Genomic DNA, 15,934 nt, shown 5'->3' with positions numbered 1-15,934 from the left:
GAGATGGCTATGTAGGTCAGATGATGAGATCAGAGCATGCTACACACACACACACACACAACACTGATAACGTTGCATCTAAACCGTGCTTTATTTCAATTCTTGGGTCCGACTGCCTCCGTATTTGATTCACTCCACGTCCCCGTAAACGCTGTATTGTTCCAACTCTTCTATCAGACTCTGGAACGGTTCCTGAGCGCAGAACTATTGTGGTCTCGCTAATCAAAATGGATCGTCCTCTGGGATCAAGTGTTCTCGGAAACGATCCCGAGGTCCTGATGTGAAAGCGCCCGAAACCACACACACCCTAAACTCCGCCCATAACGCCAGCTGAGCCCCTGTAGCTACTTCTTTTACTCTTTATTGAAGAGGATATAGACTGGTCTTCATTTAGATTAGCTTCAAATTGCTTTCTAATGTATAATCATTAAACTGATTTTTACAAAATGTTTTATTAACATTGCATAATCAAATTTATGTATTTAACTTAAATTAACTAATGTATTTAGTCTGAACAGTGTAATCTTTAAGATAATTAGTACCGAGTCAATTTTATAAATAAATTTTATTCAAACTCACAATCTCTCACAGGACATAAAAGGTTTTCACAGCGTTCTCTGTCCACATTCGGCTCGATAACAGCGCGAGGCGTAAATATATCGTACAAAAGTTTCTTAAGCATGACTTAAGATGACTCTGGACTTTTCCTGTTATTTCAACATCATCACTGCAGCTCCTGTTAATCTTCTTATAGGAACCAGTGATAGTTTATTTTTCTTTCTTTACATAATTTTTAAATCCTAAGATACTTATTAATTCATGAAAATAATTCGAGTTGCTTATACTAGTTGTCACAGAGGCAAAAAGACCCTAAAGACCCTGAAATCGCTCATTTTTGGTTTTGAATTTTGCAAAATGGGAAGCAGGTTTGCCAGGTGGACATAAGAAAAAGACAAAGAGAGAAAGACAGGAAAACAGAAAGAGAGAGGGAGACAGAAAAAGAGAGAGAAAGACAAAAAGAGAGGGAGACGGAAAGAGAGGGAGAGATGGACTTGCTGTCTCTTTAATGCTTTTCCACTTTAGGGAAACGGTGGGGGACGTGACTTTACCGTGGGATCTGTCCAGAGCGAACACTTCTTGCACTGGCGGCAGGGGGCGCCGGGTGAGCGCGCATGCTGGCAGAAGTGGTTGTAGCCGTTGATGGGCTCGCGGCAGAGGTAGCACATGAAGGCGCCGCACCGGCACGACATTCGGTTGCAGCCTTCGGACTTGACGAGACCTGCCGAACACTTATGGCACTTCCGGACGCGGGCCGCCGTCATCCGCTCCTCACTGCGTGTGGCACAAACACACAAGCAACAAGCGCGTTTACACATCATCATCATCATCACCGACAAGACCGACCATACAAACACCAATAGTGTGATCACAGCCTGCTAAGAAAAGAACATTCAGTTTAGCCACTATATGCAAGTATTTCCTGTAAGGGGGCGAGAAAAGAAAAAGGTGTCAAAGGTGCGAGGTAAACAGGATACGCCATCTTTGGACTGGACCTGCTGTTTCCTTCAACCAGATGCAGGAAGGAAGCCATGTTTTTACACATCCTGAACAGACCAGGAAGTGACTGGACACATTTATTCAGACTTATATTCTGTTTGTTTTTCTTTAACACACTGCAGCACTGTCTACCCAAAATGGCTGTCTAACTGTACAGAGGCAATTCTAATGATGATAATGATGATCTTCCCTGTGTTACATTAGTTATTGAATACATTGTCTGTTTTTTGTTTTTTGTTTTCTTTCCCCCCAGACAGGCACTTACAAAGCCACCCGGAGCCGGATCTCATCCCTCTCCAGCACCTGCTCGCATGTCTTTCCTGCATGCTCCTTCCACAACACGTGGCACTTCCGGCAGCTCTCCTGAGGAAAAGGACACAAACAAACCAAACAGAAAAAAAAAAAAAGTCATCAGCTGAATGGGTCTCATATATATATATATATATTTGAAGGCGAGTGCTCCAGCTGTTACACCACTCATTACTCGGATGTACATTAGAGTTTTTGTTTGTGCACGGGGAAGCGACTCAAGTTCCCAGCATTGTGTCTGAGCTACGGGCTTTTGTGTTTTATATCCTAGGAGTCGTTTGATATTAGCAGGAAACCCATTAGGAAAAAAAGGTCTGCGCGGATTAAAAGGACATAGACGCATTAGCAGTAAACAAACAAGACGCGTTCGTATGGATACCATACGGACGTGACTCGTCTGTCAGGCAGCGAGCTTGACGTGTTTGGACAAGAGAACAATGCCGGGGCACTGGTGCTGATTTGCGTGCCAGCGTTATGAGAATTAGAGTACAGTAAATGCCTAAACAAATCTGAAACCCATGAGTTCACAGTCGTGCGGCAGGAGGAGCAACCGGTCTCTGTCTGCGCCCGTATTCGAGTTGCCTGGAGACGGAGTGTTTCATCTGTTCTGTTTTAGTCATGCTTGTCCACAAAGCTTTGCCTTTCAGCTGACTGCAGAGGACATCTGTCCCTGTGCAAGTGTGTGAAGCGGGGCGCCGCTGAAATACCGCAGGGACGCCCACGCGGTTCACACGTTACTGCGAGTCGTCTTACTGCAGGAGATTCGCATGAGGAGGTTCTGATCCACGGAACTCGCTGTACGTTTTATATATATTCTACTGCTGCTGTTTGTTCAAGAAGGAACACACTTTATAGAAGCACACCAGCTTCATTCTCTCCCTCACACACACAGACACGCAGTCCAATAAGGACCCTTTAGCGTGTGTGCTCAGTTGCCTAGTAACCACTCCCCTTAACTAAATGCTGGTAGACATCAATATTTAAAGATGGAAGAAGGTGAAGTCTAATCCCATGACATTTGACGGCTCGGGAGTCTCTGGGAGAAGTCCATGTCCCTGTATACCCATCTACACCAGTCTCCAGTGAGACAGAATGGACTTGAACACATGGTTCTTATAGATTATGAAATGACAGACTCAATCGTTTTTCCACACACACACACACACACACACACACACACACACACACACTGCTGATATAATGGGGTGTATCTAGGTTTTAAAACAAAACTAAAGAACGTAAACATTAATGTAAAGCAGCTACATTACTGAGCATCTGTCTCTTCTTTACTATCTGGGACAAAAGCCAATCAGACACACAAGCAAGAGTAAAGAGAGAGAGAGAGAGAGAGAGAGATGGGCGGGGTGGTTTGCAGTTCAACACCAAACAGAGGAGGGAGCGCCCCCTGCTGGAGATCAACAACACGGCAAGGGAGGGACAAAATGCTAAAACTAAAGAGGGACAAATACCAGGTCTTACACAGTCTTCAGGAACAGGAATAACCTGGATGTATGAAAACTTAACTGTCAACAATCATCATTAATTTAAATTTCTATAATTACTTTACGCTGAACTGTACTGTTCACGCTACAGACCTGGGCTTGCTTGCTTTTCTGAGTCATTTCCTCTTAACATGTATGAAAGGTTTCACAGGAATCTGGGCAGGAGTCGGTACTTTCTTTTGTACGCTTTCTAAAAAGAAAACTTAAACAGCTTTGGGCTGGACGGATGGATGGTGTAATGATAAATCTAAAGTCAGGCTTCTTACATGACTAGGGTTTGTGCAGATGTCTTACATGTCTTGAGACTTTTACACAGTACTTTATGTTTAAATCACTATTTAAAAAAAAACAAATAGGAATAGTTCCCCAGGTCCTTCCCAAGTCCACATGGTACCATACAGTAGGTGTATAGAGGGGGTGAATATAGTGGGTATGAATGATGTCATGTCATACAAAATAGCCAGTATAAACTCAAACCTGACCAGGATAATGCTGTTCAATGAAGCTGAATCAATGAACAATTTAATAAACAAATGAGTTTTAAATAATAATAATAATAATAAGGCGCCATTTGAGAAAAGTTAAATTATTGGGCTGCATCAAGCAAAGAAAACAACTAATGAAATTTTAGGAGAAATTACCGGAAATGGGTTAAGAATTCTTCAATACATTATAACATCCCAGACTTTGTGAAAAAAGTGTGATTAAAGGGGGAACACCCCCCCCGCCCAAAAAAAACCCAAAACATTAATGATCACTAAAACACTTGAAGTCGCATAACAAAAATAATATAAAATCAACAGTAAAAGAAAAGAGCCATGAAAGTAAGAGCATTTCCATACTCAGTTCAGTGGTTAAGAGACTAGTAATGCAAAGGTCCCAGGTTCAAACCCACAACCACCAAGTTGCCACTGTTGAGCCCTTGAGCAAGGCCCATGACCCTTCTCCCATAATGTATAATGAGATAAAAATGTAAGTAAGGACGTCTGCCAAATACTTAAATGCAAATGCGTGTAAAACCACTTATTATTGAGACTCATCAGAAAAAAAGGCTTCAATTTGCTAGAGATCATAAAGACTGGACTTTAGAGCGATGGATGGAGGTCATGTGACCTGACTTGTCCAGACTGACCCTATTCCAGAGTGATGGGCGTGTCAGGGTGAGAAGGGAAGGACATGAAGCGATGCTCCCATCATGCATAGTGTCCACTGTACAAACCTCTGGAGACAGTGTTATGATCTGGGGTTGATCAGTTACTCAGGTCTAGACTCAGTAACGTTATGGGGCAATAAAATAAAGTCAGCTGACCACCTGAATGTACCGAATCACCAGGTTATCACATCTATGGAGGGTTTCTGACAGCATGACACAGCATTTCCACTCATGAACTACTAATCAAATCAAAAGGCGGCTCAATAAATTCATAAAGAGTTAGATTTCTTTTTTTGGGGCCAGACAGTGTATAAATAAATCCTTATGTGCCGCATCAGTAGACTTGTTATATGTAGCTCATGTTATTTGTGTCAGAGGTCATTTAAAAGGGCAACATGTTTTCCAAAAAAAAAAGAGTCAATTTTTCTTTCACTCGAACCATAAAAACCGTCATCAGTTAGTGAAAAGTACAGAGACTGTAAATCCACCCTGCAATTGTACACACTGCAGCACAGAAGCATGAAGGAGGTGATGACTACACCGAACCTGCATGACTGTCTGAGAGACATTACCGTCCTGGCACCTTCGCTTATATAGCATGACTAAAAATACCACAGTGACATCAGGCTTGTGAAGAAACACACACCTCTAAGCCGCACAGCCACTTCCTGGATGGTTCAGAAGGTGCTGGTGATAAGAGGTGGAGACGACGTTCTCAAAACCTCCACTTCCATGAAATTTATCATTATTTTCCCCCCTTCATTTCCTGGTCAGCTAAGCTCCATCATGTTCCACACACACACACATACAAGATGTTCTCTGTTTCTGGATCGCACCCTATCAGTGGCCCATTAGCTTGATATATTTGTTTGGTTCTGTCGAGAATCCTTCTCTGTCCTTGTCTCGGCTCACAGGTTTAAGTGGAAAACTACCAGGCCGCAGGTTTTCCGCTGGCATGTTGAGGGAAACCACACGGTGGATTTTATAACTGTGCCATTTTATCCTTATCTTTCAATCCAGCCTTTGGTTCGAGTCAAAGTGAAGGCAGTGTTTATCAGGGGACAAAGCTGTCCTAGAGCAGGAACCGTTTCAACCACACAGGATGTGTGCATGTACCAACCTCTCTCTCTCTTTTTTTTTTTTGACTGATGTTTTTTTTATTTAAACACAAGATGAAAACCGATATAACGGCAACAACCTTTATCTGGAGACACACTGGGTCGGGTTGCTGCTGCAGTTAGTGAAATGTTCTCACGGCTGAACCTCGAGTCGTCTGGCCTCAGGTTCGGGTCGGAATCGTGTGAAGTGAACGCGGGTCTTCCTGTAACAGATTTCTAACTCTGGCAGGCTGCGATGAATGTACGCAGTGTGTTAAAAATGCACAAGCGTGCAAAAGCCTGCCGTGTCTCTGCTCTTCTCTGTGGCGTTTCCTCCAAGCCAGCGCAAAAAAAAAAAAGGAGGCAGCAGCATCAGACCTTATATGGCAGAAGAAGACATTAGCAGCGCCTCTGATTGGGGAGCTGCTGCCGCTGCAGTCTGCGCTCGCTCTCTCTCTCTCTCTCTCTGTGTGTAAGAGTGCTGGTCTGTAGCAGCCTGGGGGACACTACACACACACACACCCACAAACACCAACACACACACACGCACAAAATCAGGAGATGACAGAAATGAAACTAAAGGTGTGAAATCGGGTGATGTGATGAATCTCGCGTGTATTATTCATGGATTACTCGGGTGGAGCAAACCCAGTGCGACACGTTTCGACAAGATCGCCTTGTTAAAAAAAATCTTTGCCTTAAAAGGTACGATGCTAGCATGTGGAAAAAGGAAATCAAAAGTCAAAAGTCAAAAGTGTGAAGACATTTCATTAAATTTTACTCCAATGCACAAACCGGTTAACATAAGGGAAACAAATAAAATCTACAGCCTGTTATGGCTCCGAACCGTATAACAGATTTAAAGTACGGGTTATTTTTTTTAACAGAATGTAAAACACAAAAAAATTAATATTTTACACATGAAACAAGATCTGATGCGAACATAAACTGCAGGGCATTTTAAATTTCAAGGCTTCGGTATCAGCCAATCGGAGGTCGGGAGTAGGTGAAAGGGGTGGGGCTATAGGCGAAGAAAGTGTGTCGGTTATATAACGGCGTTTCGTCTAATGCATGAGGAGGGTCGAAGTTCACCAACAGGAAGTTTAAGATTTAAGCAGACCAGTCTACGTGTGTGTTTGTGTGTGTGTCAGGAGCGTGACAGCTCAGGGTGCTCATGCCACTGATACACACGAGGGCAGAATAACAACCTGCTCCACCTTTCTGTTGAAGCAAAGTCTTTAATCCGAGTACACGAGGTCTATAAAAGCTGAAACTCAAAAGCTTTGAGAAGTCAGGGAACAGACCGAGTTCAGAATTTTCTGTGCAGTTTGCACATTTTTGGTGAAAAAAAAAAAAGAAAAAAGAGCAGAAAAAAAAAAAATATATATATATATATAATATATATATATATATATATATATATATATATATATGAGTGAAAGGATATGACTCAGATCTAGCTGAACTGTGCTGGTCGTTACACTTCACAAGAATGGCGTAAAGCGGGCCAGAAAAAAATAAATAAAAAGGAAGAGAAAATGGGTCAGGAGATGAAACTTAAGCCACCCTGTTTTGCTCGCCATTTCCTCTTTCCTCTGTCCTGTGACGCGCAGAAGAGAGAGCTGGAGAGAGTGAGAGAGAGAGAGAGAGAGAGAGAGAGAGAGAGAGAGAGAGAGAAACAAAATGGAGGCCTGGCCTGAGAGCAATAAATTGACCAGGAGTAGCCAGGACCATGATGATGGAGGGTGCCTCCCTCCCCCCTCTCTCTCTGGGGTGAAGGTACACCAGGGGTGGAGTGGATGTCTGGGGGAGGAAGTGTGTAATCAGAGGCAGCTGTGGAGCTGGGCGAGGCGACACTCTTCCTCATAATGGATGAACACTGCCATCCAGTGGGCTAATTATGTACTACCAAAAAAATAAATAGAAATGACATTTTACAGAAAAAACAAGAAAGGGAGAGAAAGACAGTAGCAGAGTAGGAGGACAAATTGTAAGGCGTTAGGACTCCCCAGGTCCCGGCATTCTTCTGAGGTTCACCGGGTTGAGTAATCGGCTGCTAACGTGGAGTCGCTCGTACGACTCCCTTCTCCTAACCCTGCCTGGTACATTCCAGCCGAGTCCTCCCACATGCAGCTCAGATAAAACAACAGAAAACCAACAGATCACACACGCTCATGCCTAACATGAAAATCCCACAAGCTCACGATTCTTTAAATGCTGTTTGAGGTTTTTGCACAATGTTATTTACACAGAATCCAACATTGGCCATTGGTTTAAAAAAAAAACATGCAACACCAGCAGGACAAGCACTTATAACTATACGATTCTGCTGGTTTGGGCTGAATAATTAAATCAGGACGCAGCGGTCAAAGCTCTGAGTGGTGCAGACATTTACAGCCGACACTATGAAAGCTCGTCTTTGTTTTCCGTTAGTGCAGAAAGGCCTGGTAGTCCGTTTCCCTGCACTAATCATTACATCGCATTAAAGGCCATGCAAGTGCCTTTATTACAAAGTCAATTACGGTTTCTACTCCACTGTGCTGCGTCTCTTCGCCACTGTCTGGTGTGATTTCTTTTGGTGTCTGTGGTAACTCAGTAGACCTTGTTGGAGTTTACTTTTATTGAAATTACTGCAACTCAGAACCTCAGAAACGAGAAAAGACGTCAGACGAAACAGTCAGTACGATGTTCAACTCAATTAGAACATAGAAGAGTAGAAAAAGCAAGTCTGTGTCTCTGCAACGTGTGGTCAAGTTTGTGTGGAGGTGCACGTTAGGCTAAAAAAAAAACTACGACGCAGAAACGTAAATCACACTGAAATCTAGCAGGACGGGACCTAGAACTATTTTCAGGTTAACATCAAGATTAGCAGAGGTCAAGATATTAAGACATGCTTAAAAAAAAATCTGTCAGATGATCAAGTTCATTAACAAAAAAATTAATAAAAAGACACAGTCGTCCCTGACTTACTGTATGAACTTTTAAGTTACGAAATTTCCACAGATACGAACAGACCACGGTTCCATGTGAACAAATGATGCGTGTGGGTTGCGGAGAAATGAGTCGGCTTCACCGGTTTCAACAAATCAGTTTCAATTTCAGACAATAGAAAATATCTGTCCTGTAAAGCTGTCCTGATGGAGAATAATCCTAATTTCAGAAAATCCTCAACAAAACAGAGTTCACAGTCCAATGGAAAACAGCTCTGAGACAAAATGTTTTCCGTTCAAGCGCACAGTAAACACCATGTAGCGTTGTCTCTCACTCCCAGGTTGGATTTAAACATGGTCAGCTGAACCAAAACACCAATTGTGTGCGTTTTTTTAATGCTTTACTTTGTATATTTGTGTCAAAGGCCTACATGACTCACTTTGTCGGACTTGAGAACAAATCCGATTTAGAAACGTGCTGCCGGGAACGGAAATCGATTGTAAGTCGGGGACTCCTTGTACAGAGTATTATACACTGTGTGTACTAGGGACGGGAATCACCAGTCACCACCCGATACTTTAAAATTACAATTCCTCGGCGCAGATTTTATTAAAATTGCAGATTCAATATCAGATATTTTCCCAATTTTGTTACAATTTTAAATCTTAATTTTAAATCTTCAAATACAAGAGTTTAACATTTAACATCAAATTTAAATTAAAAACAAAGCTACAGTGTTACTGCACAGCGCGTATCTCAGTTACATCATCCGCAATAGTTATTATTTCAAAACAAACTTGCCAATTAATTCCCTTCTACCTTTCATGCCGATGTGGGAATAGTTTGGAATGTACCGCCTGTAGGATTATAACGAAAGGGTGACGTTTTATCTCCTAGCACATGGGGTGAGTGACTGTGACCATGTGGGCATGTGCGGCTTATAACGCACAGGATTTTAGATTAATTTGCCCCCGCTGTGTTTTTAGTCTGGTGTAAGCGTGTGCCAGTGCGGCGATACGTGAAAGTGTGACTTTACACACTTAATACAAACCGTACTATCACTTCCTCCTCACGGCTACAGATCATCGCCCCCTCACTACACAGTTTCTCTTTCTGTGAGTAAATCAACGAAAAACTGAAACTTAATCTGTACAATTCACAAGAATGTTTAATGGTAATCTTAATAAACCCTCGCAAATATTTTGTAAGTAGAAGCTGTTAACGGTCATTACATTTGTCAGGACACACCAAGAAAAATGAAAAAAAAAAAAGTGAAAAGTGTCAGAGCTTATGTACTTGATATCCACATTACCTGAATTTTACAGTAAATTAACATAAACCCCCTGTGGCTCTTTTACATATCTGTTGTTTTCAATCCTCACTATCATTCTACATGGAACCCTCCCCTTAAATTAAATGAAAAAATCTTTTTTTTGTTTGTTTGTTGTTTAATCCATGTTGTTTGGTAGAATATAATTATATTACTTTTTTATAATGGTTTTATTATTATTATTATTTCTAAATCAAGCATTACTGTTTTAGCCAATCTATTTATTGTAATGTTATAAATATATTACAGAATAAAAATAAATCTGTTTTGCTCTCTCTTTGTTGGTTTAATTTTCACACAAGTCTTTAAAGCTGAACTCTGATTAGAGTACAGTACAACAGTACTATCAGACTTTCACCTCACCATAACCAAGTGCATATAAAAGGAAAAGTAATGCACTGTGTGTGGTTTTGTTCCTGAGGATTAACTTCAAGTGTTGAACAAATACGACACTCTTGGTCAGTCAAAGATCTTTAGAAACCTCAAGAAGCAGTAAGTTAGTGTGCAGCTATGAGTCTGTAGAATTATTACACAACTAAATGAAATTTTCTTTTAAGTGGTAAGCATACCAAATAAAAATAAAAAAATCATAATTAAGAAAAACTCATATTTTTGGGGATTATTATACAATTTTCTCATTTCAGTTTTTTTTTTTAAGTGAGATTTCCTGTTTTAATAATTACTCTGCATTGTTCATCGCCACACATGAAACGTACAAAGTGGAAGTTTCAGTACTGTGCAAAAGTCTTAACCCACCCTTATTTCGTCACATTAAATTTATTTAAACAGCGTGGATTGAATTTAAAAAACGCGAATAAATGTTTTTACTGTGACGGGCTGCAAAAAGCGTAAATATATAAAAATAGGTCGTTTCTGTAACAATCTCAGCAGCAGCAACTTCATATGAGGAAAAGAGGGGTGGGTCAAAACTTTTTCACAGTACTGTATGTGGAAGACTCAGTTACACACTTTACTTCAGTTATTTCCTGTTAAGACGTGAACACGACTGAACACACAAAGATGCAAGACATAAACAGGCCCCTAAAGTTTTATAATAAAATTGAAGCACTGAACATGTGATGTTAATATTATGACTACGGCTTGAAGTGGACCCCCAACCCTTTTAAACATTCCTAGGAGATCTGTCTGATTTAAGAGCGGACTCTTCCAGAGACTAACAGCTAGATCTAGAAATCCTCCTTTTCACCATTAACACTACTACAGTTCATTTTAAAATAAAAGTGATTATAATAAAGTGATTTCCATCTGGTGATAAGAACAAGAACAACTAAAAATACGGGTGTCTTTATTTCCTGCATGTCATGTACATATAACATCCTTTTAAATAAGCAATAAAAAATTTGCTAAAAAATTCATAAACGCTCTCCAAATTGATTTTCTGAACTGCTCTCTCTCTCTCTCCGGCCCTGTGGCTCGTCTCTGCTTCCAAAACAGCGGTCTTCTGCTACAAACGGCTTTAAACGTGTGTGTTTGAAACATGTATTGCACACACTAACCTTTCTGCAGCGGGGATTGGGGCAGCTGAACAGAGAGATCTCTTTATCCAAAAGTGCAGGGAAGTTACAAAACGGACACCTGACCAGCTCGTCCGCGCAAGTGGCGGCCACGGCCTCCTCGGCCTGACGCTCGTAGTATTTACACAGGATGTTCTCCGGTAAGATCTTCTCCAGCTCGCTGGTGGGGAAGGAGCAGGTACAGTTGCCGTCCATACAGCTCAACTCCGACTGCAACGCAAAGCACACCCACGATTAAACACTGCTTAATATATAAATTAATTATAAATATATATATATATATAATTTTTTTTTTTTCATTTGGAAAGGTGAGTTAGTGTATCAGGGGATTATATAGAGAAATAAAGGGAGTTTTTACTCTCAGAACTGTGTTTTGTTATTCTGTACAATCAAAAGTCCCGGCTTAACTTTGGTCAATTTCAGTATTAAATCAACACCAGGTTTAATATCAGCCGTTAAAGTTTCATTTTTACCACAAATCGAATTAAAACAGAAGCAAGCTGAAAGTGAAAGTTTTTAAGAAACGATGCTGAAAACATAAACACGGGGGATTTCAAACAGCCAAGAGTGAAAAGAATTGATTTAAATAGTGCATACACACAGTGTAATTCCCCTAATGCCAGGCAATGTTTTGACAGTTTTAGTCATGTTCTGGTTGAACTGTGGTAAACAATCATGTAATCTCTCTTTCTGAAAAACACAGATTGTTATTGCACAGGGAAACCACGACGTGTAAACTCCTCCGAGACTTACGAAGCCCTTACACAAACCAGACTTCTGCCATAAATGCTAAAAATATATATTTTTTTAAATCACCACATCCACAATTTTATATTCTGTTCACTGTTAAACAACATATTTGTTTATTATTATTATTATTAGTTTTAGATTATGTGATTTGTCTGCTGTATATGTACCTGTGTATGAACACATACTAAAGAAATGAATCACGTATCGAAATGTATTTTACACACACATGAATGTATAAAATATTAATTAATTGTTTATGTTGCAGCTATGCGAGTTGTTGAGTTATACCAAAAATAATGCACTACTTCTAACCAATCAGATTCAAGCATTCAACCATATAGCGGGTCATGTCTAGCGGATCGTTGGACGTTTGAAGATTGGTTTATTCTGTAAATTCAGACGACCCTGATGCTTACCCGCCCTGATCCGAACACGGCCTCCTGCGCGTACTTCACCAGGCACTCCTTACAGAACAGATGGCCGTCGCTGCACTGGGTCATCTCCTCAAAGGCGAATTCCCCGCAGCAGCAGCCGCACTCGATCAGCTGACCGTCCTGAGGAGTACACGCCCACAAAATGATTAAGACGCAAACAGTTTACCCAGGAGGTGCGCTGAATTTAGTTGACAGGACACGAGTGAAAGCTAGGAGCTGCCTTTATAGCTAGTTCCTTAATAATAGTAGTTTTATTACTCTTGAAGAAAGTCATTTCCAATTTGGTTATCAAATTGTACAGTTTTATTATAACAACTGAATCAGTCATGTTAATACTAAGATTAAGTTGAGATCATCAACAAAGATGTTGTTTTAATTGTATTAATCTTTATATATTTTTTTAAAATCATTAAACTCCAAAAAGTGATTTGAAAACAACCAAATCAGCTCTTTAATATCATTAATAGGTCCTTTCTCTAACAAGTGGACAGGTCTCTGAGCTCCTTCCCCTAACTCTGTGGTAAAGCTCTGGCTGGAAAAACGCTTAGATACAGCATTTTTTTTTTAAACCTGGAACTTCTTTTATTTCACTACTCCTCCAAATCACTGTTTAAGCGTCTAATGTAAATTAGGTACTGCTGAGCCACGCCCTTTCACAGGACAGCAAAGCAGAGCAACAAGTTGGGGGAGGGTAAGTACTTATATGATGTCACATTAGGGGGAAAAAAAAAAGGCTAATCGACTTGTTTAAACACCAGGCGGGAATCCCCCCCCCCAAAAAAAATTTTTTTTTAGTTTGTACGAATATGAATGTTCAAAAAAGTCTTTAAAAAAAAAAAAGAAAAAAAAAAAAAAAAGGTACTCATATTTGCAACTACATCGCTGAATGCAAAAAGGAACATGCACTAATCATTTCCCTTAATTTTGAGCTGCTCAGCTGTTTTCAATTTTTATGGCAACAACAGGGTGAAAGTGTTAGACATGGAAAAGAAATCTTAAATTAGTTAAAAAAAAAATAATAACATCACTAGGAACAAGCTGATAAATGTTCCTTTACACATCTATAACTGTGACCTGACAGGCTTACCTTTTGATACTGCTCCTCGTTCACTTGCAGCGCCAGAAGGAAATCTTCGTGCTGGAAGCAAAATCAAACATATTAAAAATATAAACACACCAAATTTTTTTACTTTTCCTAAATTTATTTTCCAGGATGTTGAATATACACTGCCTAGGCAACATGAAGTCATTGTTTTAGGATGACCTGCGTCAAGCAAAGACAACAACTAAGGAGATGGAATGAAATGACTGCGATTGGGTTGAAAACTGTCCAGTGCATTAATAAAACTTGAAAAAATATGGAGATGAACGATTAATCCAACGTAATAAAAACCTCTCTTATATATTTAAAAAAAATCAGGAATAAGCATGATTGGAGATGACTTGGTGAAACTGCATCACAAAAAATCTACAGTAGAAAGTACAATGGATTGGAACTAAACATCTGTGTGTCCATTAAAAAAAGCACTTGTTGGTGAGACTCATCAGAAAAAAGGCTTCAGTTTGTTAGAAAGACTTGACTTTGGAAGGATGGAAAAGAAGCGATGCTCCCATCATGTACTGAATCACCAGGTTATCACATCTATGGATTGTGACCAGATATTGTCCTTATATATATATAATGAGAAGCTGCGATTTTGTAAACACTTCATTAACAAATCTGAAACATTATGATATCTTTGTGGTGTCTGGTTCAGGTTACTCTCATGAAAACTGCAGCTGTTTGTGACATTTCATGATGAGTATAGCGAAACCACTCAATTAATACTGTATATATGGTGTTACAGTTATGCTATTGTACAAACTAAAATAGCTGATACGTTCACAGTAATGCAGCCTCCATATCCAAGAAACTTCTCACCACCTTCAGTCCTCTAAATCTTTCTTTTTGACTCGACTAAAACTAAAAAGTTATCTTAAAACATTTAAGTTAACAGATCTTGAGATCCACTTCCTAACTTCCTATTAATCCTTCTATTAAATGTTATTTACTTCTCAATTATTAGCCAATTAAATTTTTTAACAACACAAATTATATTATTGATGTATTGGTCGTTCTTTTTCATGTCCTTTCGGCACAGAGAGTGAGCTCATGTCTGAGTGAAGATGTTATCTTCCCATACGCCGTTATGTCTGGGGGTGATGTCAGTGTAAGGATGGGAGTGTTCCCTAAAATTCCTTTTCCTAAAACATTTTCCCCTAATGTCCCAGTTTGGCTGCAGTTTTCATGGAGTGACCCTTATCTTTCTCCCATATCGCACGTCCTGACATACGGCTCAAGATAAACACATTCCTTCCGAGTGCTCGTGGTATTCCTCATATGAAAGTAAATGCCAAGGGGAAATTAAAATCTGTTAAAAATAAATAAATAAATAAATAAATAAATAAACTAATCGTACCTCAGCCATTTCCTTTGCTTTCTGCTCATAAAACTGAAGCTCTTTCATTAGAGAAGGCTCAAGCGGCATGTCGAAACTCCGGCACCATCTCCGGTTCTTCTCTAGAAAGAACATTTTCCTTTCCAGTTTGAAGGAACCTGGAAAGTTATAAATAAATAAAAGGCAATTCATAACCTGCGACAAGGTGGATGAATGTGCTGTTGTGAGGAAACCCAGAGAAGTTCAACAGATTTGAAACCCACAGTACAGTGTTAGATACCACCTGGGGTTGCCAGATCACAGTAAAAAAAATAAAATAATAATCAACCCTAAGTAGTGCTAAAAAGTAGGGATGGGAATCACTGCGAGGGGTGTTGGGTGCCAATTACATTTGTAATACGATTCTGCAACTATCACTATTTTATAAATATCTAGATTAGATATTAATTCTTCCAACTAGATTTTGTTACAATTCTAAATAAACTGCGAATAATTCACCCTTACCCTGGGATGCTGTGACGCCTGTCATTTTAGAAATAGTTTAGAGCGCCACCTTTAGGATTATACTGGAACTATGAATTGAACTATGAAACAAATTTTTTTTTTTGTGCCAAACTCCGTGAAAAGCCACTCAATCTGGCAACACAAATCCCAGCATCTAAGTGTTCCTCCCCAGAGTGTTGTGATGGACAGACCCACTAAATGTAACATCGTCAGAAATGTTGGGATCTTGTGTGTGTCTGCTTATTACTTTGTCCCCTTATGGGTTCACACTCACACCCCATGTTGAATGCGATCTGGAAAAATTATAGTTTTTTTTTTAATCAGATGTACATAACTGCACAGTGACATTGATTCTTGGCGTATCACAGCGAAACAGTGGTCAGAGCGCAGATGG

The 15,934-nt window shown here is 40.0% G+C and overlaps 1 protein-coding gene across 2 annotated transcripts in view; it reads right to left on the bottom strand.

Moving 5' to 3' along the window:
- Positions 1-15,934, bottom strand: part of rnf216 (ring finger protein 216) — a 34,454-nt gene that overhangs the window by 5,137 nt on the left and 13,383 nt on the right. For both annotated transcript variants that reach the window (XM_053492031.1, XM_053492032.1), the window contains exons 9-14: positions 15,058-15,194; positions 13,686-13,736; positions 12,581-12,718; positions 11,397-11,624; positions 1,823-1,920; positions 1,110-1,332 (exon numbers count right to left, since the gene is read on the bottom strand). In XM_053492031.1, coding sequence (XP_053348006.1) covers positions 1,110-1,332; positions 1,823-1,920; positions 11,397-11,624; positions 12,581-12,718; positions 13,686-13,736; positions 15,058-15,194 — 875 coding nt within the window. The remainder of the gene's footprint in view (positions 1-1,109; positions 1,333-1,822; positions 1,921-11,396; positions 11,625-12,580; positions 12,719-13,685; positions 13,737-15,057; positions 15,195-15,934) is intronic.

The sequence above is a fragment of the Clarias gariepinus genome, chromosome 3 (assembly GCF_024256425.1).
Source record: "Clarias gariepinus isolate MV-2021 ecotype Netherlands chromosome 3, CGAR_prim_01v2, whole genome shotgun sequence".
NCBI lineage: Eukaryota > Metazoa > Chordata > Actinopteri > Siluriformes > Clariidae > Clarias > Clarias gariepinus.
The sequence above is the reverse complement of the archived record's forward strand: the minus strand, read 5'-3'. Positions and strand labels throughout refer to the sequence as shown.